The following is a 22,957-nucleotide window of genomic DNA, read 5'->3' as shown; positions in this document are numbered from 1 at the left end:
ACAGTTGTCCCTCCCTACTAATCTCTTTCCTGGCACATGACCCTGCAAACAATGGAAATGCTACATCTGCCCATTCACCTTCTCCCTTACCTTCATTCAGGGCCCCGAACAGTCCTATCAAGTGAAGCAACACTTCACCTGTGAATTTGTTGGGGTCCACTATTATATTCAGTGCTCCTGAGGCCACCTTCTCTACATTGGTGAGACCTGATGTAAATTGGGAGATTGTTTTATCCAACACCTTTGCTCCATCTGCCAAAAGTGGAAATTCTGGCAGGCCAGCTTTTTTCGTTTCTACCGCCAGTCCAGTTCTGACATGTTGGCCGTCTTTTGTGTCAGTGAGGCCACACTCAAGATGGCAGAGTCACACTTCGTATTCCATCTAGGTAATCTCTAACCTGAAGGCAGGAACATCAATTTCTCCTTCGGATAATTTTTTCCCTCCTCCTTCCCTCTTCTATTCCCATCTTTGGCCTTTAATTCTTCTCACCACCCACCTTTCACCTTCCCCTGATGACCTTCCTTCTTCCCTTTCTCCCATCACCCACTGTCATCTCCTAACAGATTCCTTCTTCTCTAGCCCATTACCTTTCCCACCCACCTGGCTTCACCTATCACCTTCTAGTTAGTTCTCCTTCATCCCCACCCTCCAACCTTTTCATTCTGGCAGTTTCCCCTTTCCTTTCCAATCCTGAAGAAGGGTCTTGAACTGAGAGGTTTCCATAGATCCTGCCTGACCTGCTGAGTTCCTCCACCACTTTGTGTGTATAGCTCTGGATTTCCAGCACCTACAGAAGTCATGTTTATAATTACCGGTACCTAATTCAGTAAAAGCTTCTGCATCCTCTCTGAAGCCTCTACATCCTTGCTGTAGTGTGGTGATCATAACTGCACACAATACTTCAAATGCAACGTAACCAAAGTTTTGTACAGAGGTGGTATGTCTTCCAGATTCTCATATTCAGTGTTCTGACCCATGAAAGCAAGCATGCCATTCACCTTCTTTACCGCCCTACCTACTCGAGTTGCCTCTTTCAAGGAGCTACAGACTTTTCATGGAAACGGTTACCTCTTCCTGCCTATATCATTAGTAGCAAAATGGACCACGACCTCTGGCTGTTCGCCTTCCTCTTTTGGAATGAATTGTGCCCACTCAGAGACATTCTGGTCCCTCACACCAGGGAGACAACATATCCTATTAATGTCTCGCTTACAACTACTCTCGTCTGTGCCATTGAATGAGGAATTCCCATCACTATTGGTCGCCTGGATATTGCCCTGTCCTGCTGTTGTCATTTTCCCCGGTAAGAGGCTAACCCCACAACTTCAAACAGTACCTAAAACGGTACACTTGTTCGAGAGGGGAGCAGACACAGGAAATCCTTGTGCTGCCTGCCTGTCTCACCTGGCAGGTTCCCACTTATGTGGCTGAAACTTTGGTGTAACCACTTCCCTAAAGCTCATATCACTTTATGCCTCCTGTATCCTCCTGAAAAAGTCAAGCTGCCTCTTCAGATCCATGTAGTCAGAGCATCTAACTTGTTGGTAATTTCTCCCCTTCCCACTTCTCTCTTTTCCTAATCCCCATTCTGGCTGCCCTCTTACCCCTTGTCTACTCCTCACCTGCCTATCATGACGCTGGGGTGACCCTTCTCTTTTTCCCAATGTCCACTGTCCTCTCCTCCTATTACATTCCTCCTTCTTCAGCCCTTTACCTCTTTCACCTATCTCCCTTCTCACTTCACCCCTCCCCCATCCTCGCTGGCCTACCCACCTTTCCCCCTCCCTGGTTTCTCCTATCACTTGTCAACTTGTATTCCGTCCCCTCTCCTCACCTCCTTATTCCCCCTTCCTTTTCAGTCCTGATGAAGGGTCTTGGCCCAAAATGTCGACTGTGTATTCCTCTCCGTAGATGCTGACTGGCCACCTGAGTTCCTCCAGCATTTTGGGTGTGCTGTTTTTCCTCCTCACTGTAGCCTAGTATTCACCAAATCTTGATTTAACCTACCAGCATCACTTCCACCTCAAAGTAGTCCCTCCTGAAATAGCTATCCAAGATGTCCTTCCACTGTGACTCATTTATTTCCAAACATCTCAGACCACAATTTAACATGCAACCATAATAATATAGGGCTTTTTGGTTCCTTCATGTGCACAGGTTTCATTTCAATTGAGCAAACTGTTATTTGTCAATAGTTATTTCTTCAAGAGGAAAGTACCAGGGTTACGACTGTTTGTGATTTTTTTTGTAGGAAATGATGCTACCACGGGACTTGCTTGCGCAGGTACTAAAAGAAACACAGATGCTCAGGAGATCTGTCTCTATTTCATCAGAAAACATTGCAGCTTCAAAGGTACCTGTAAAGGCTGTTTTAGTGATATATTTTGCCTCTGACTTTTAATTAAATCTTTAAGATTTTTAAAAAAAATCACATTGCTTTGTACTTGTGTTGCAATATCATATCTAATGTTTTCTTCAAAGAGAGCAGCAGCAAGAGGGCAGTGTGTTCAGGACCTTGAGACAGTACTGTTTCCATGGCGCTCAGGCCTGTAGCCAGAGATCTGTTTTCTTCAAAAAGTCTGGAACAGGCAGCACATTGATGTTATTGAAAATAGTGCTTCTGGAAAAATATATCATATCACTTCTGATTCATTCAAGACAAACTGAATCAAAACCATTATTGCCCTGTTTGCCATTTCAGGCTATTGCGATGGATCAAAAATTAAAAAAAAATAACAAATTGTCCTCAAACTCAGGAATGTGTGGTTACTCACATGCTGAGCGTTACTCACATTGTGGTTACTCACATTGCTTGTTATGCAATGCAATGTAGACACTTTCATATAGATCTAACAGCTTTGGACTATAATTCAACATTTAAATATAAGCATTTCTGTGAACTCGACAGAGCATTACAAGGGCTACATAAGATAAAAAGGCCAGAGACAGATATCTCAGTGAGACGTGGGATTACCTGAAGAACCTGAATACCTACCCAAATTTGGCATGTAGGTTTGACACTTAACTGTTTAATCTTAATCGCACTTTGTTTTTATTTTGTTTGTGTAGAATGAGGTAAACTCATAATGTTATAGCTGCATAAGTAGTTATCAAATTTGCACATCACAGAATTGATGGCCAATTTATATTTCAAATGAAATAGCAGATATTGGTTGCTTATTGAGATAACTACCTTTGCTACCTAGACTAACTTATTTCTCTCTTTCTCATGTATAATCAACAGTCCCATATTTGAAATACTAACTTCTTGCCCTTCCACAGATGCTGCCCAGCTTGTTGGGTTTTTTTTAAATAACATTTTCTCTTTTTAATTCAGATTTCGTGCCTGCAATATTTGTTAAAATTTTAATTCCAGTCTCCCTGAGTTACCCCCAAAATTGTGTGTGCAGTTCAAGGCTCTAATCAATAGATCTTTAGCACCTGCAGGAGAACAGTGAGAGGACTGCACTCTATCTTATAACAGGAGCGAGAATACTCTATCGAGCTCTTGAAGCCTATTCCACCATTCACCAAGATTTTGTTTGATCTAATGCCTCAGCCCCATTTCCCAGCACTTTCCCCATATCCCATGAGTCCCTTAATGTTCAGATATGTACATCTAGTGGTCAAATGTCATTCATTTTATCTGCCGAGGGAGTTTTCTGCCACCATCCTGGTAGTAGTGTACATTCCAGCTCAGGCCAACGTCAGGCAGTCACTGGAGGAGCTGAGCACTGTGATCTGCAGTCACCAAACAGTGCACTTGATGTCTTTCCTATCATTGTGGGCAATTTCAACCAGGCCAGCTTGAAGAAGTCTCTGAACTACTACCACCAACATATGACCTGTGAAACCAGAGGAGTCAACACACTTGACCACTATAATACCACCATCAAGAATGCTTACCGTGCCATCCCATGCCCATACTTGGGAAAGTCTGATCTATTTTTTCCCATATATATCTTATTGTAATATATAGTTTTTAAAATTTTTATCATTATGTATTGCAATGTGCTGCTGCTACAAAGCAACAAATTTCATGACGTATGCCAGTGATTTATCTAATTCTGATACATATTGATTCTGTTTTGAATGAACAGACAGTTGAGCTTCCATAACCCCTCTGGATAGAGAATTCCAAATTTTCACTACCCACTGAATGAAGAAAATTCTACTCATCTTGATCCTGCCCTTAAACTGTTTCCGTGGCCCTAGGCTCCTCAGCTATTGGAGCTCTGCATCTACCCTTAAAAGCTTTTTAAGAAGTTGTTATGGTTCAATGAGGTCTCCTCTAAATTCTAGCCCCAGTTTATTTAGTTTCTCCTCAAGAGGCAACCTGCTGTTCTTGGAACCAGGGACTCCCTCTATAACAAATACATATTTCCTTAGATAAGGAGATAAAACTGTACTGTGAAAAGAATACAATCATATCAACATGCATTGGCCTTAGGGAAGTGGTACATATTTATCAGGATGTTAACAAGATTTCAGACTATGAGCATACAATGTACAGTGGATCCCAGATCATTGGGACAAATTTGCATATTTCAAAATATGCGATGAATCTAAGTATCACCAGGAAGTAAACCAATTAGTGTCCTGGTGCGATCACATTAACTTGGAACTGAATGCCCTCAAAATCGTGGAGGTGCACATGAGACTTCAGGAGAAGTAGGTCTTCTCTCCACCCGCTCATCATCACCCTATCGATAGTTAGCACCGTTCCAACATTCAGGTCCCTGAGCGTCATTATTTTGCAGGACCTCATACGAGAGAACCACATCTCCTTCATTAATAAAAAGCCTTGACAGTGGATATACGTACTTCATGCGGTAGTCAATAAAATTCCATCTTCCCCAGAACATGCTGATGCAATTCTACACAGCCAGCATAGAGAACATCTTCACACCAGCCCTCATTGTCCAGTTTGGTGCAGCATCTCCTCACAATATATGAAAGCTACAGCAAACTGTCAGGTCAGCAGGAAAGGTCATTGGCTGCAGTCTAATATCACTGCTGGATCATCGTGTGTGCAGGACCAAGAAAAGGGCATGAAAAATCATTCTGGGCACACCACCCTGCAAACTGCCATTTTCAAACACTCCCTTCTGGAAATTGCTATAGGCTATTAAAACAAAAGATTCATGCCATAACCCTGGCAGCTAATCTGGTCAACCATTGAATTAGCCCCCTGTCCCATCTCCTCTATGTGTTACCCCTCTCACTGCACTGTAAATACTTTAATCCACTTTACATAATGTTTATATTGTAAATACATGCTGGTATTTATTTATGCACATTTTATTCCATATCTGTGGGTTAACTTTACTTTTACCTAATTCTTTATAATTGTTGAATGTAATTTTTGTTGCACGTCATGCCAATGCACCACAAAATTTCCTAATTCATGTAAATGTATATGGCAAATGATTTTTGCTGCCTTTTTGTCTTCAGATTACAGTCTCTAATAATCTGTTTTCTTGACATCAATGGATTCAAGAGATCACACATTATGACAGAATGAACCAGCATGATGAGTAATATCCAATTTCATCCCTTTGCTTTTTTACAGAAAGGTGCATACGAGCTCACTTTCACCTGCCCTACAGGTGGCAGATATACAAAGAAAAATGGGAGGATTTGCCAAACATGGAAGAAATTGAAATGGATTTCTGTGACCCAAACAACATCACCAGGTAGCTTTTTCATTATAATTTAACTTGTAATTAAAATAAATTGTAACTTCAATGACTTTAAAATGGAATTAACTGTACTCTTAATCTCAATTAATTAGTGTATGTCATTCCTTGTTTTTCTGTAGTTCATGATCTACAAGTGAAAAGTTCTGAAAGTTTGGTTTAGATCAATACTGCCTTTTGAAACTAAATTAACCTATGAATGGTGAGGGAAAAGGCTTGTGGTAAACTATGTATACCTGTCTGGACATGCCCCTCTGCTGACTGCTCCTGTGGCTCCTCCCACAGACCCCTGCTGACTGCTCCTGTGGCTCCTCCCACAGACCCCTGTATAAAGGCGATTGGGGCACTGCTCCTCCCTCAGTCTCCGAGATGCCGTGCTCCCTTTTTGCTGCTAATAAAAGCCTATCGTTCACTTCCAGTCTCCGAGAGTTATTGATGGTGCATCAAGGCTACTTATTCCTTTCCCAGTTCACACACGATCCAGTCCAATCCAGAGTTACTCAGTGGAAGTTCATCAGGACATTTGAAAGTAGTTTTAAAAAATCAGGAAATCCTCATTGTGCAAGTCCTGCAGCACTATACAGTGTGTCAATATTGCCCCCTCAATGTGAATGCAACAATCAGGCATATGGAATATTTGGTAAATACCATTCATCATTTATTCTTGTACTTACCTGTCCTGTCACATCAACAGATGCTGGAGATATGTCAAATTGTCAAACAGAGCATTGAACAGTGGGCACAGATAAAACACAATAGGGACTTTAAGGAAATGGTTAGTTTTCATCCCTGTCGACTCCACAGTGGTTAGAATTGTAAACCAATTTGTTACCAAATTTGCTGCAGTAGTGTTACTTACAAGACACTAAATGTGCTTGTTAGTGCCCTGTTCCACATATACATTGCACTGCCAGGAAATAGAGATTCTAATCATTAGATTAATCTTAGATTGGTTAGTCTTAACTATATAACTACTAACATTTTAAAGGTTTGGATCATGCCTCCTCAACATTTACTTTTCCAAATTATTTTAACAGTTCAGGGAGTCCTCTCATTAACTTTGAGACAATGATGTTTGGGCCTTACAAGGTGAGGCGACTCTCCACTGCATCTTCTGTAACTAAACCCCCGAACTACATCCTGACCACCGAATGGCTGTGGTATGCGAAGGATGCTTTTGGAAAATGGACTGAATATGAGAGTCAGGTAAGTTTCCTTTTCCTTTGATTTTTTTGATCTTGGATCAGTTTAAACAATTCAAAAATGTTGTATACTCAGACATAATCGAAGTTGTAACTTTTGAGTAGATTTTCACCTTGCTACCTGAGCATAATGATGGTATTGGAACTTCAGTGAAGAGCATGACACTTGATGATTAATAATTTTGCATTCACAATAAAATGTAAACTTTTTTGACATAACTTTTACATTTTTTGGTACCCTTGCCATTTATATTGTTAGCTTCCATACAAATATTGATTGCTCTAAAATATGTGTTAAATTCTTCAAGATTCTCCTTCATTGTACTTGTCAAGGGCATTTCAAAGTCAAGTCAAGTCAAAGTACATTTATTTATTTGTGCAGCCTCAAGGTTTGTCTGTTTACAGGCAGCCATAAAGCACGAAAATCAAAAGAACCCAATTTTAAAAAAAGACAAACGCCCAATGTGCTGAGGAAGAGAAAAAAAACACAAATCATGCATACTATACAAGCAAGCAACAGCATTCTGAACCAAATTAAGTCCATAGTCCCATACCCCAGAGCAGCTGGAGTAGGCCGTTAGCCTCAGCCTCAGTTCATCATATAGTGGAAATAGCCATGATGCTCGCAGACACAAAGTGCATAGCAGCCAGAATAGTCTCAAAGCCTTAGTGACGCAGAGAGACAAGTGAACATAGCAGAAGAGTGAGTGGAATCAGCCCAACCATTACCTCTGACCCAACATTCTGCCTTCCCAGTCTATCTGGGCCAGCATTTAAATCGTCCAAACACTGGATCGTGCTGTGCACTAAGAGCCGGACCCTGCTGCAGTGACACACTCTGGGCCTAGACCTCACCTCCCAACCCAAAGCCATTCTCAACCTTCCCAAACTGGCTTGGTGCTGATCCAAACTCATTCCCAGTTTAGATGGACAGGCATCAAAAACTCCGCCTTGACTCCTCTCCGAACCAATTGCTCCAACTCCATCTCCAACTCCGACGCCGTCTCAAACACATTAAGCTCTGACTTTGCAACACACCAGCACAGCGCATCCCTCAAGAGAGCTTCGCCTTTACTCCCCTCTTCATTGTTTGTGGTGATATTCCACCACAATGTACCTCAAAAATGTTGTTAATAATGTTGAGTTGAATTCCTTTCCTTTTGAACTTATTGTTTGACTTCCGTAGCTCCATCTTAAACTGGCATTTCATGGCCCCTTCTAGCACTCTTAATTTCTAGTTTGTTCTTTCCTATATATTCCTAAGTGGTCTTGTTGAATTTCTGCTTCCTAAACTTACATTTGCTTCATTTTTAACTTTCACTAAACTTACAATATCTCCTGTCATCCAAGGTTCTCAAACCTTACCATCCTTATCTTTTATCCTTACAGGAATATGCTGGTCCTGAATTCCAACCAATTGGCCTGAAATCTATTTTCCTTTGGCTAAGTCATACTTCTTGATCTCAATTTTAGACAATAAGTTTTTATGTTTCAAATGTCAAGGGGCAAATCACCTCTATATAATTATATCCCATGTCATGTGGCTATATATGCACTAACATTCATTTTTCCCCTCCCCCCATCTCCATGCATACAGTATATATGTGTATATACTGTTAGGTTTGGTACATGGAAATGTACCTGAAAATACAAGCTACATGGATCTTACTTCTTAAGAACCCCTACGTATACCACAGCTTGTGTTTCCTCCAGAGGTATATCTAGCTGCTTGACTCCTATACTGTTTTAGTTTCTTTGCCCAAAAAATACGTCCCTTTCCTACCCTGTGTGAAACAAAGGCCTCTGTTTCTGTATATCTTATAGTTTTTACTTTTATTCCTTGTATCTGAACTCTTGAACACATTGAACATTTTTTTTAGATTATCCTCATGACTATCCTTTATACATTTGAAAATATCAGATCATAATTTTTCAAAGGAACCAACCAAGTTTCTTTAATCTTCTATAATCTAAATCTTAGATTTCAAAGTTGTCATGTTTGCTCATTTCTGTTAAAATCGGTGTCCAATGTGTTGATAATTAATGTTTTTAGTGTAGTGCAAAGCTTTAATAACCAGTGAGCCTAATGATCTGATTGATATATTTAACAGGATCAAGTGTGTTCGGCGGACCTTGAGAAACTGTACTTGGCTGAAGTCAGTGAAGTGTCTTCAGAATCCAGTGCAAAACAAAGTTTTAAAGGTATAGTTACTTCATGGAAATCTGTTATTTGTATTGTTTTATCACCAGAGAACTCACACACAATATTACGGAAAACTACAGAAAAGAATTTTGGCGATTGTAGGGATGACTTGCCGCAGACTGAAAAGCTTGTAGATATTAAAGAAGAGGATTTGCTGGAGCTTTTGGAAAGTATCAAGTTGGATAAGTCGCTGGGACCGGACGAGGTGTATCCCAGGCTACTGTGGGAGGTGAGGGAGGAGATTGCTGAGCCTCTGGCGATGATCTTTGCATCATCAATGGGGACGGGAGAGGTTCTGGGGGATTGGAGGATTGCACATCATTTTCCCTTATTCAAGAAATGGAGTAGAAATAGCCCAGGAAATTATAGACCAGTGAGTCTTACTTCAGTGGTTAGTAAGTTGATGGAGAAGATCCTGAGAGGCAGGATTTATGAACATTTGGAGAGGCAAATAGGAATAGTGAGCATGGTTTTGTGAAAGGCAGGTTGTGCCTTACGAGTCTGATTGAATTTTTTGAGGATGTGACTAAACATGTTAATGAAGGTAGAGCAGTAGTTGTAGTGTTTAGGGATTTCAGCAAGGCATTTGATAAGGTACCTCATGCAAGGCTTATTCAGAAAGTAAAGAGGCATGGGATCCAAGGGGACATTGTTTTGTGGATCCAGAACTGTCTTGCCCACAGAAGGCAAAGAATGGTTGTAGATGGGACATATTCTGCATGGAGGTCAGTGACCAGTGGTGTACCTCAGGGATCTGTTCTGGAACCCCTATTGTTCGTGATTTTTATAAATGACCTGGATGAGGAAGTGGAGGGATGGGTTAGTAAATTTGCTGATGACACAAAGGTTGTGGGTGTTGTGGATAGTGTGGAGGGCTGTCAGAGATTACAGTAGGACATTGATAGGATGCAAAACTGGGCTGAGAAGTGGCAGATGGAGTTCAACCCAGATAAGGGTGAGGTGGTTTATTTTGGTAGGTCAAATATAATGGCAGAATATAGCAGTAATGGTAAGACTCTTGGCAGTGTGGAGGATCAGAGGGATCTTGGGGTCCAAGTCCATAGGACACTCAAAGCTGTTGTGCAGGTTGACTCTTTGGTTAAGAAAGCATATGGTGCATTGGACTTTATCAACCGTGGTATTGAGTTCAAGAGCCGAGAGCTAATGTTGCAGCTATATAGGACCCTGGTCAGACCCCACTTGGAGTACTGTGCTCAGTTCTGGTTGCCACACTACAGGAAGGATGTGGAAGCCATAGAAAAGATGCAGAGGAGATTTACAAGGATGTTGCCTGGATTGGGGAGCATGCCTTATGAGAATAGGTTGAGTGAACTCGGCCTTTTCTCCTTGGAGCAACGGAGGATGAGAGGTGACCTGATAGAGGTGTACAAGATGATGAGAGGTATTGATGTGTGAATAGTCAGAGGCTTTTTTCCAGGGCTGATATGGCTAGCACGAGAGGGCACAGTTTTAAGGTGCTTGGAAGTAGGTACAGAGATGTCAGGGTTAAGTTTTTTTTTATTCCAAGAGTGGTGAGAGTATGGAATGGGCTGCCGGCTACCTGGATAGGTACATGGAGCTTAGAAAAATAGAGGGCTGTGGGTAAGCATAGGTAATTTCTAAGGTAAGTACATGTTCGGCACAGCTTTCTGCTGTAGGTTTTCTATGTTTCTATGTTTTTTTGTTTCTATTATACAAATCTAAATGCAAGAGATACTGCCGATGATGCAAATCCAGAGCAACACACACCAAATGCTGGAGGAGCTCCACAGGTCAGGCAGTATCTAAGGAAAGGCATAAAAAGTTGATGCTTTGGGCCAAGGACAACTTTGCCAGGACAAATCTGTCCAGATTTGAGTGCTGATGAAGGGTCTTAGCCCGAAGTGTCGACTCTTTATTCGTCTCCATAAATGCTGTCTGACCTGCTAAGTTCCCCCAGCATTTTGTGTGCATTAGTGTACAAGTATGGCTTGCATCTTAATTTCATGTTGTCTGCAGTAGCTACATTTCAGCTATTAGGGTAATGTACACATTCTGGCTATCTATTATTAATACCCATGATTACTGGGATGGTTAAATATAGACAATATTTCCTAATGCCTAAAAGCAGCCATATTAGCTCATCGAGTTGTTACAAGAATCATCCCTTGTAATAATGATCAGGAGGCGCAGAGAGAATCTGTAATTACCAACCAGTAACTATATTGTCTCAACAGTGAATTGGCACAACTGAATACTTGTGTGCACACCTACTAAGTTTTTCTGGCCTTCCATGAACAGTCAAAGAACACCTCATAAACAACTTATTTGGAAATGATCCCTAGTCCAGCAGATCACACTGATTAGGCCAAGCAACTTAATCTCACAAAATGGAAGAGTACGAATCTCTTCATAAAACAGCTGCCTTCATCTCCTTCCTTATGGTAAGAACAAGGACAATTGGTCAGTCTTCTTCTATTGTCCTTGATTCATCTGAATTCACTAGTCTGTAGACTGTAGTTCTTTCTGGCCAACATCTCCCTCCTCTTGATCCAAAGGTATTTATCTTAGGATCACTATCCTCCTATATTCTGTTGACTGTTCGTAGGACTGCCATGAACCCCAAGCAGGTGTGCAGCACTTATACAAAGATAAAGTTACCATTTACTTATTGAATTCATACACTATGTATACAGACAAACGCTCACGCAGTATTACAGAACCATCATTATCTTCTTTTTGCATTAGTTCAGCCTTCCACCTTCTAAGGTGATACACATTAAACAATACAATTACCAGGTACATAAAATTGGTATTACAGCAGCATGTGATATTGTCCTCACCCATAGCTGTATTTGTACATTTGATCCCCAATTCCAGAACTTACCCAAGAGTCTGAGTTACTCATTTTTTCATTTGCTTTATCACTGTGTCTCAGTAGCTTTTGTATGTTTAATCCATTGATGGATTATCTCCTTTGCTTCCGCCACAACTCGTGTCCAGTCTATAGTCAAATGAGGAATCGGCAGCAACTCGGTAAAAAAATAGTCCTACAGACATCGATCGGTATCAATTTGTTGGATCGTGAGGCTCTCTTTCGTTACCACATTTATTGCTAGCTGAGGCGAAGCTCGTTCTCTATTAGTCAAATCAGTAATCATGCTCCCAACTACATCAGTATGACTTTGCCAAGGACACTATTTTCGTCCCTTGGTATAACTCGTTGTTGCTATTGCTATATAATATGTCTATCCCACCAGTGCATATTGTGATAAAAACTCATTATATACAAGCAGAATGGAGAATGTAGAATTCTCATAAATACTGAAACTACAATTCAGAAGTCTCTGTCATGCAGTCTCTTCTGGATGAGCCCAGTGGTTTCTCCTTCGATGACATCTTGATAATCCTATCAATTTCCTGATACCATTCAGAACCGTAACCTGTGTTTGCAGTTTACTTAAGTATATCCAAGTCTTCTTATGATATTTGCCCACCTTGTGAACTCTCTCAAAGGGTAAGTTAAATTATTTCCATGTCTGGGAATCTGAAATATGGCACTGATGTGAAAACCTCCCTTTACCGTGATCACAGTACCCAGTATTCTATTGGTTAGTGTAAGCCTTCTAATATGACACAAGGGTACCTTTCCCAAACCCCTTGATACCCAGTTTGCTACTAGATGTGCATCAAGTTGCAATGCATTCATACCAGTCATGGTGGACAACAAACTAACATATGTAGCACAGATCTCAGCTTTATGCATTTCCTTAGATATGAGGTCTGTGCGGTCAATATTCAGATTTGTTTGTATCTTGAAGGGGCTTCAGAAATTTAAGTGAGTCCAGAGTTACCTGTGATACACTCTGACCAATTTGATTAGTCTGTATCTGATCCCAATAATTTTCTCCAGTAATATCCCACATTTTCTGCTGAAGGGAGTGTATCTAGCTTCCTAATTCTGCTATGCATAACCTGCTCCCAATAGTTCCAATAGTCCTCCCTTTTTTCCCATTTTTAGTTGACTTAAACTGCTTAGTTGTCTCCCAAGAAGATAAGTAAATAACTGTCTCGTTGTAGAGGAGCACCATTCAAGCACCATTATTTTATTTAGATTTAAAAGTTACCTGCAAAGTGACAAACTTCCCCCGTATTCTCTGACACTATTCCTGCCCTATCTGTGTTACATTGGGTCTCACTACATTTAGGTTCTAGTGTAGTTCCGGCTATTTGAAGTTATGGGGTAGTTGATTTTACATTATTCTCATCATATTGAATTAAACATGTAACACACAAATGTAATTTCTGCTCTTATTTCTGCTTTCAAATTTCAATCATAAATCATTGTCAGTCCATATTTTCTATCTGTCTTTCAAGCTTGTCCAATCCATGCTCCCAATTGTCTTTGTACTCAAACCATCCATCTTTTTCCACCCAATTTCATTTCAAGATATGGGAGGCAGGAACCAACAAGTTTTCCCTTTTCTTAATTTTTTTTGACAAAACTTCCCTGATCTTCACACTCAGAGAACATGCAAATTTCTCCTCAGTCAAATGTTGATATCTGCTTGGAGCAGCTTTTCCAACCCCAAATCTTCCAGTTCAGGATTATCGTGTGCATCAATTGGTACATGTTAGTGGTGATAACATTCCTGTTTTCCCCCCACCAGTTTCAATTAGTTGATGTGGTACCATCCACTTTCGTCTGGAGAAATCAGTGCCCTGACTCCTGAGGGGCTTGCCTTGTCTATAGTTTCATAGGGCCCTCTAAATCTTGGATTTAAAAAAAGAGGTGGGTTAATGTATTTGAATCATCACTCTTTGTCTTGGACTTAATTCTATGGGACTGACTTTTGAGTCAAAGTAGGCTTCACTCTGTTGCCTTTTCTTTCTTAGTTGATGAGCTACCACATAATGGGCCTCCTTTATGACACACTTTATGACCCCACTTTATTGACACAATCCCATTGATTTCAGGTTCTAACAAGTCTAATCCTAACAACTCCCCAAAACTTCTCATGTCTCTTCCAGTCATGAGTTTATAGGGGGTGTAACCCGTTGATGATGCTGCTGCATTCCTTATATTCATCAGTACACAGGCCCAAACCATCTGTCCTGTTGTTCCACCATTTTGGCAATCATACTTTCTTTAGCATTGGGTTCATTCTTTCCACAATTCCACTAGACTATAGAGCATATGAAATCTCTGCTTGATTCAGGTCATCTTGCATTCTCTGAGGAGGTTCATGAGGATGATTCTGGGAATGAAAGGGTTAACATTTGAGTGGCATTTGGCAGCTTTGGGCCTGTACTCACCAGAATTTAGAAGAATGCATGGTTATTTCATTGAAATCTACCAAATGTTGAAAGGACCACAAAGGGTGGATGTGGAGAGAATGTTTCCTATGGTGGGGGTATACAGAACTAGAGGGCACAGCCTCAAAATTGAGAGGCAACCCTTTTGAGCAGAGGTAAAGAGGAATTTATTTAGCCAGAGAGTAATAAATCTGTGGAATGTGCTGCCACAGCCTGCTGTGGAGGCCAAGTCCATGCGTAATTTTAAAGCAGAAGTTGATTATTTTCTGATTGGTCAAGGCATCAAAGGATATCGTGAGAAGGCAGGTGTATGGGGTTGAGTGGGATCTGGGATCAGCCAAGATGGAAAGGCAGAGCAGACTCGATGGGCTGAATGGCCTAATTCTGCTCCTCTGTCTTATGGGCTGTAAAATACATGCCTTAATCTAATTCTATATTCTGAGTTAATCCCCGGTGAATGAGGACTCTTTCCATCAGATTTTTGCAGTGGTTTTGGCTGTATTTATCTTAGCTAGGAAAGCTATCCACCCACTTGTCTACCACTACAAGAATATATTTGCACCCTCCTGGGGTAAATTACCAACATAATTTATCTGCAAATTAGTCCAAGGACCTTCCACCGGTCTGGTATGTCGGAGGGCTCCTTTCTTTACATTCCTTTTTAATTCTCTATCTTCCTTCTACCCCTCAGTTAAATCCATAATCTTAACCTATTGCTCCTTCTGTCATCCCTTCTCTCCAATCTGTGGCTGCCACTCCTACCCATTTAAAGCACCTTGGTTCACTAACTCAACAGGCTTCTTATTCCCCTCGGGATAACATAGACTGGGCTTTCACCTTTATGGCTCCGCATTCTTTCCCCTTGGCTTCTTCAAATACTGTATATACCACAACAGAGTAGCATATCGGAGGGGCTTTCCATCAGCAGAAATAAAGCCTCTTGCTTCCCTCAGAGGCATATGTTTTGTAAGGCTATTACAAACATACATACTATCAGAATGTATGACTGATCCTGGGTAGAAACCATTCTCGGTGGCTAACCACATATGCCACAGCTGCCACTTCTGCTGTCTGTGCACCTGTAAACTTTAAAGCTATATCATACCTTCTCTGGCCATGTTCATCCTCTACATATATATAATCACGCCCAGTTCTCCTCCTGCCCATCTGCACTGATGAGGAGCCATCTACAGAAAAAAATTAAAATAGGCTTTTTCCTTTGTTTGTGTCTTTTTCTCAGGTATTGCTTTCTGATCTCCTTCTACCTAATAATTTGTATTATTTTAATACAAATGGTCCTTTGGGATCATTTGATATCATATCCTGACGCCCATACAGTTCTCCAGTACAATAAAAATTATCTGCAAGGAAAGTAGAAACTTTATTATCTCATATCCGGAATAGAGTTGTACAAATTTCATTCTCAGCCCACATTTGACCTGGCCAGTGTGGAATCTGAGTTTCTCTAAATTTACTTCCACGGAAAATGAATAAAGAAACACAAACCAAAAACACAGACAGGATAAACAAAAATCCATAGACTGTGGGACAACCATGAAAAGCTTTTCAAAGAACCAAGGAAGAGTGAAAATAACTGCTGCGTGGGGACATCAATACATTAATGCAAACTCTTAAAGGCATGGTCTTTTAAACAGCTCTCTCTCAGTCACACTCACACACGATCTCTTTTAGATATAGCCACACTTTACACACTTGAAACATGCAAACCATTTACACTTTAAACCATTTTAGAAATCTCTTTTTCCTAAGAGTTAAAACATTACCAAAATATCCAGTTACAATTCGATAACATTAAGGAAATGTTCTACTTTAAGCCTTTAAAACAAAGAAATGTTGGAAGTTATCCATCACATACAAATAGAGACACTTTGTTGATCCCAAAGGAAATTACAGTGTCACAGTAGCATTAGAAGTGCAGAAATATACAAATATTAGAAGGAAGAAATAATAAAAATTAAGTTACCACAAACAGTCTGACGGGGGGCGGGGGAGGGGGTGTTGGTTATGACTCATTATAGAGCCTAATGGCCGAGGGTAAGAATTACCTCATATAGTGCTCTTTGGAGCAGTGCAGTTGTCTTAGTCTATTACTAAAAGTGCTCCACTGTTCAGCCAAGGTAGCATGCAGAGGGTGAGAAACATTGTGTAGAATTGCCAGGGTTTTCCATAGGGTCCACAGCCTCCAGTGTGTCCAATTTGATTTCTATAACAGAGCCAGCCTTTCTATTCAGTTTATTGAACCTGCTGGCATCACCTGTGTTGATGCCATTGCCTCAGTACACCACAGCATAGAAGATTGTACTAGTGACAACAGACTGGTAAAACATGTGAAGGAGAGGCCTGCATTCTTCAAAGGACCTCAATCTCCTCAGGAAGCAGAGGCAACTCTGGCCCTTCATATATACAGGTTCTGTGTTGGTGCTCCACTCAAGTCTGTCATCCAGGTGTACCCTTACAACATTCAACAAGTTTACAGCATGAAATCTCCATTAACCAAAATTACAACATATTCTAGCCCTTCTATAGGTCCAATCTCTGATCTTTGTTAGGATTTAAATTACATGAACTGTTTGCTATATAGTTCCAGGCATAATGACCCATATAACCACAGCTGATGTGAGCTGATTGTGCAAAGGTGCACTACATTGCTGTTTTATTTCCATTCTACAACTTCTCTGCTGGCTTCCCCCTGACCCGCATTTCCCCACATTATATCCTGGTTGTATGTTGGCAGGGTATCCTTGAGTGGAATCTCCACATTATGACCATTTCTGATCGCCCTACCTATAAAATCATGCCTATCCACAACTTCATTTTCATACTCCTCTGCTCTTTCAGATCCAAAAGCACACATTATTCCTCTGTGCAGTAAGCTGGTCCTGCAGATTTTGTATCTGCTTTAAACACTTTGTATGAATGCTAGTATTGCATTCCTTCTCATGAACAGATTTCTGTTTTGCATTTGTAGCTGCTTTTAAATCACTGCATTGTTTATTTCATTTCTCCTATTTGTTCTTGGTTAAATTGGCTCCTACCTCCTGCTTACTCCTTTCTTTAACCAATTTCTCAGATTTCAGCTGAAATCGGTTCATGTGCACCAAATTCATACTTCTCTATCCCTGCAAATGAACAACCATCTACTACCACTATCTGGCTCCTCCTGCAAAGCCAATGTCTAATCCAATTTACTACCTCACCCTCCCACACAGGACTTTGTCAAAGGCCTTGCTGAGGTCCCTGAAAACAACATCCATTACCTCGCCTTCCTCAACTTTCCTGGAAACTTCCTTGAGAGATGCTAAGATTAGTTAGAAATATGACCCCTACCACACACAATACCACTTTGATTATCCCTAATCAGTCCCTGTTTATCCAAATACTTATATAGCTGGTCCCTTAGAATACCTTCCAATAACTTACCTGCTACTGACATTAGTTTCACTGGCATATAACTTCCTGGCTTATTCTTAGAGCCCTTCTTAAACAACGGAACAACATTAACTATCCGCCAATCCTCCAGCATCTCATCCATGACTAAAGACATTTTAAATCTCTCTCCTATTTTTGGGATATGCCAGGAAAACTGAGCACCTGGGGGAAACCTATGTAATCTCAGGGAGAAAGTGCAAACACCACACAGACAGAACTAGACATCAGGACTGAACCAAGTTAACGGAGCTGGAAGGCCGCAGCTTGCCAGCTGTGCCCCTGTGTGAACTGTTATATGAGTACTAGTTAGATACTGAACCATGCAGCAAGTTTCCAGGGCAGAAGACTGGAAGCTCAAAGAGGCAGATTTCAGCACTACCTTAGTAGGAAGTTTAGGAATATAATTGCAGATCTTAGGGCTTAGATGGCTGTAAGAAAAGTGACCAATCGAAAGCAAAACTAGCTGATGCTGGAAATCGGAAATAGAAACAGAGAATATCGATGGTACTCAGCAGAACAGTCAGCATCCGAGGTGAGACAAAGTGACGTAATGTAGCAGGTTGCTGATCCACCTTCAGAACTGGGAAGTTTTTATGATGTAGAGAAGGAAGAGGTTAGAGAGAATATTGGGGGTGACTGCAATAGGGTGGAGACCAGGAGTTTGAAGGTGACATAATGCTGCTAGTGAAAGTGGTGAATATTTGTTGATTGTAACTGATCTGTTAGGTGGAGTGTTATTAGAGGCAGATGGATAAAAAGAGAGAGCAAGCAAAATGCTGGAACAATTTGATGCAGAACACAACAGTTACTGGGAATCTGAGATTAAAAAAAAGAATGCACAAAATATTCAACAGGTCAGGCAGCATCTATGGAGAGTGAAAAACTGAATTAATGTCACAGGTGGATGATTTCACAATGGAACTGGTCAGTTGTGTGCCACACAAGAATGGGTGGCTATTCAGAAGGTGGAAGAATTAAAGTTTGTTGATAATCAAGAGAATTAGAAGAGAGCAGAAACCTTATGGCTAACATTCCCAACATTTGGTTTTAATAGCAGTGCCTTTCTTTCCTCTAGAGGTGTGTCAGTAATGGAGTAATTATTCTAATACAGGTCCTCCCTAGGTTAAGGCAGAGTTCTGATCCTGTGAGCCGTTTGTAACCTGAACTGTCCCCAAGTGGGAAATTCAGCTGCAGACCGAGTTCCTACATGACAAGAGATGCCTGCAGTCCTGCTGCAGTCAGCAAATCATTCACCAGTCTCCCAAATGAATGCTTATATCTATGGGTTGTACATACATGGGCAGACATAAGCTGGGTAAGAGCTGTGACTGAAAATTTTGTTTCCCATTGAATTGTTACACGCCTATTTTCAAGCCTTGGGTAAACTGAGGCAGAGAGAGGCGAATTCAGATTGGTTCCAGTTGAAGGGTTAGTCCAGGTGAACAAAGGGAATGAAGTACAAGAGAAATCAGTCCAGATGAAAGGTCTTGATCCAAAATGTTGACTGCCCAATTCCCTCCATAGACACTGCCTGACCTGAAGAGTTCCTCCAGCTTCTACTTTGCAGTTCTAGTGTTGTTTGCATGTCAGGAGGAGCAGCAGTGTTTCCTTCCACCCCCATATTGTCTCTCCTAATTCCGTCATCTGAAACACATGCCCAGATCAATTTATCTTCCCATCTCACCTCATTTTCTCTCGGACTCCATTCCTCAGCTGCATCTTTAGGCCAGAATCTCAGATTGCTGGCTCCTGCTAGAAATGGGCAAAATGTTGAACTGTAGTTCTAATGTAGGAGTCTTGTGAGAAAATCCAAATCTGCCAGCTGCAACAGGTGAATAGGTAATCTTCTGTTGCCAAAATTATTGGCCGTATCCTTAAGTTCCAAGTAGACCTTTCGAGAAGTTCATTTTCAAATTTTAAATAGAAAATAAAGGAATGAGAAAAATGTTTCCTTTGAATACCTTCAATAAGAAAATAACCTCAAGGAGATCAGTAGATATTAAAAGAAAAGTATGTGCATATCTGAGCATTGCTCACCTATATTCCAAGTTAAAGAACTATGAGATAAAAGGCCATCTATATTCCTCTCTGGATGTTGTTTGATAAGGAAATTTGAATTACTTGGTAGTTGCCTGGTGCTAGGTGGAAAGAGAATCCCTTGGTTAAGTTATTTTAAGTCCTGAATATTTGTTTGGAAACCAAGAGTTCCCAGATTATCTGCTACATCCTCTTTACAATGCATTTTGGACATTAAGTAATTTCCACGTTGGGCTTTGTTATGCGTTAATTATTTTTGAAGTACTAAAGCTTTTTTCCTTTCAGAAATGTGTCAGAAGTTTATACGTTTTGAAAGTGAAGACGATTTCCGCAGAAGGCCGAGATTTGTCTCGAAGCAAGATGTGGAGAAAATAATACAGAGGTATTGACGTATAAATTATCTCCTAAATAACAGCAAGAACTCTTCTTTGCTACTGCTTCTGGCAATTCAACTTCTGCTTCTTCAATTTGCATTAGTCCTTATGAAGGTGCATGGTTGCAGTGGAGACAAATGTTGCACTTTCTAGGTGTTACGTTCCCCAGTAACCAGGTAATTTACCAGCAAAGATTTTTGGGTCCACTGAAGCCTGATGCTACTATTTTCAAACGTTTTTATTTATAAAGGGGCACAAACGTATGGTTAATACAAAACATTCAGATCATATACGTCATCACAACTCAATCTAAAGCACAGGTATAGTAATAATCAATCAGAAATAAGCTCTATCGTTGTCTAGGGGTAATGTAGATATATATTGTTTACTGGATATCTAAAAGTCTTTTGCGGTCACTGCAGTTCCACCCGCTGCCGTCGTTGTGGTGTCGCGTTGGTGCACTTTTGTTAGTAAGAGAGAGAGAGATGGGGATGAAACAGTTACCCGACCGGTTTTCCAACCTGGAAGAGTTCAGGTTGTCCTAGCCTCGTTGGGGGAATGAACACTCGTCTGTGGCCTCCCCTGTAGCTAAGCCATTCTTCCGTTGTGGGGTCGCCAATCCCAGGCAAGGAAAAGACGCACACGAACCCCACCACCGGCTGTCGCTATCAAAACGCTGTCACAGGATTTCTTGTGTGTCTTCTGGTGCGTCTGAGGGGGTCCTCCCCCCCCCCCCAGACCCTCCTTTATACTTCCTCACGGGATCGCCGGTGTCAATCTCTCTCTCAACCAGCCCACTTTGCCCGAGGGCTTTACACGTGGTCTTCATGAGACAATAGTCAAAGAGTCGCTTTATTCTGCTTCCTGGGGGAATGTGGTCTTCAGCACGTCTCTCTCCCTCTTGGGTCATTTGACCCCCCCTTGACTAGGGCTCTTGCGATTCTCACAAAGGAGGGGGCTGAGGTCATAACACTAGGTCACTCAATTAGTGTTGGGGATAAACATGCCCGAGGAAGCTGCTACAGGGAGAGTTTTCAGGTAGCCTAGAGTATTTTGCCCCACAGCGTGCCTTTGTCCAATATTTGCAACAATTTCCAGTATCTCTTTCTTCACAAGTATATCTGTGCATCCAGGGTCTTAAAGAATGTTGTTCTCATTTTTTTCAGCTAAGCCAAATTTGAATTACTTGAAACAGGCTTCCACATCATGACAGTGGCTCCAAAACTTTTTAAAGAAGTCATCCTCTATAATATTAACTGTGCTGGTGTATCTCTTTTATGTCTTCGGCAAAGTTGATCAGTTCCTGATGACCTCACCTCATCTTCCTCATTGTCCACCTCATATCTGTTCTTTTGAAAGCCAGGCCACTAAAACAAATCCTTTTCCTGCAATTACCTTAAACTGTTTGCCATTTCAGCTTCCCAGTAAATCCCAGGCCAAGTCCTGGAGATGTTGCTTATTGACCCTCTTTCATCTTTCATAAGTTAGGCATGATTCGGAGCTCTGACTTTATAAGGGTGATCTTTAATACTTAGAGTGAAATGGAGTTGAATCCTGTGAAATCACAAACACATTGAAATGTTCATTCCAAACTGTCTTCTCCTTTTAATTGCTATGTGTTAGGCTGTGCACAAGCAGTGTTTTTGGAGAGGCTGTTGTCAGTTTTAATATATTAGCGATTCATTTGGAGGTGGATTAATTTATTTTAACTTAAATGTGACTGCATGGTTTTCTAGACATAATAGAAATTGTTAGTGAGCTACTGACGAGAAGACCAGTTGAGGGGGCTTAAGACCTGACAGGGATAGACAGCATTAAGTAGCAAACCCCTCCCAGTAGCTTTCTCAACTGGCCTTGTGGAGGGCTTTGTCCTCGTGCCTCATGACAGCTTTGGAAGGTTGAATACCAGATTTCTACTTTGTATCAGCGCTGGTCTTGTTCAACAACAAATGAGACTCAGAGGAGCTGCAGCAACCTGCCTCTCTCGGTTTGCGGGGAACCTTGGTGAGCTTTAGTGCTCTACACAGCCTGGGTTTAACACACCAACTAAAGGTACTATTGAATTTCTAGGCAGGTGTATCAGAGGCTTAGACACAACCAACTTATTCGTGTCTGAATCTGTTCCAGTGCTTTGCAGAGATATTTGTAGCATCTTGTAGTTGACTGGCTGCAAATCGAGGAAAGAGGTGGGTAGTCTTTGGAGTGTTTGCCAGAGCTGCCAGGTATGTGAATTGTTATTTTAAGCTGAGCTCTATTGTTTCCCTGGGTTGCAGGGTCATTAACTTCAGGCATATACCAGAAGCAATGCATTGAATGCCATACGATGACCAGCTATGTCACTGATATACCCAGGATTATATTAAGGTACCTTGAGAGGTTTGGAAGCTCCCTTCAGCTTCCAGGGTCCCCAGGAGGGTAGTGATGAACTGCCCTCTGCACAACTTTGCACATTGAGCTTGGAGCACATTAGTGATTGGGCTGTCTTTTACTGAATCAGTCCCCTTCTGACTTTCATATTATAAAAAGTCTTGCATTTCCCCCAACTAGGAACACCTTTATAAAGACCCGAACATCTCTTTTGAGCCCTCCTCTCCATTGCTGGTTCGATTTATGTCTCATCAGTGGTTAAAAAGTCACTTACTAGCTCTGATCAAAAATGGGTTAAAAGAACAAATGAAAGAATTAATTTACATTTA

At 41.1% G+C, this 22,957-nt stretch overlaps 1 protein-coding gene across 1 annotated transcript in view; it reads left to right on the top strand.

Annotated features, from left to right (window-relative positions):
* LOC140734819 (protein mono-ADP-ribosyltransferase PARP12-like) overlaps positions 1-22,957 on the top strand; it is a 61,895-nt gene that overhangs the window by 15,816 nt on the left and 23,122 nt on the right. Inside the window, exons 4-8 of the mRNA XM_073059388.1 lie at positions 2,253-2,354; positions 5,574-5,697; positions 6,738-6,906; positions 9,014-9,104; positions 20,173-20,269. Coding sequence (XP_072915489.1) covers positions 2,253-2,354; positions 5,574-5,697; positions 6,738-6,906; positions 9,014-9,104; positions 20,173-20,269 — 583 coding nt within the window. The remainder of the gene's footprint in view (positions 1-2,252; positions 2,355-5,573; positions 5,698-6,737; positions 6,907-9,013; positions 9,105-20,172; positions 20,270-22,957) is intronic.

Source organism: Hemitrygon akajei, chromosome 10 (assembly GCF_048418815.1).
Source record: "Hemitrygon akajei chromosome 10, sHemAka1.3, whole genome shotgun sequence".
NCBI classification, from domain to species: Eukaryota; Metazoa; Chordata; class Chondrichthyes; order Myliobatiformes; family Dasyatidae; genus Hemitrygon; species Hemitrygon akajei.
This window is presented reverse-complemented; position numbering and strand designations above follow the sequence as displayed.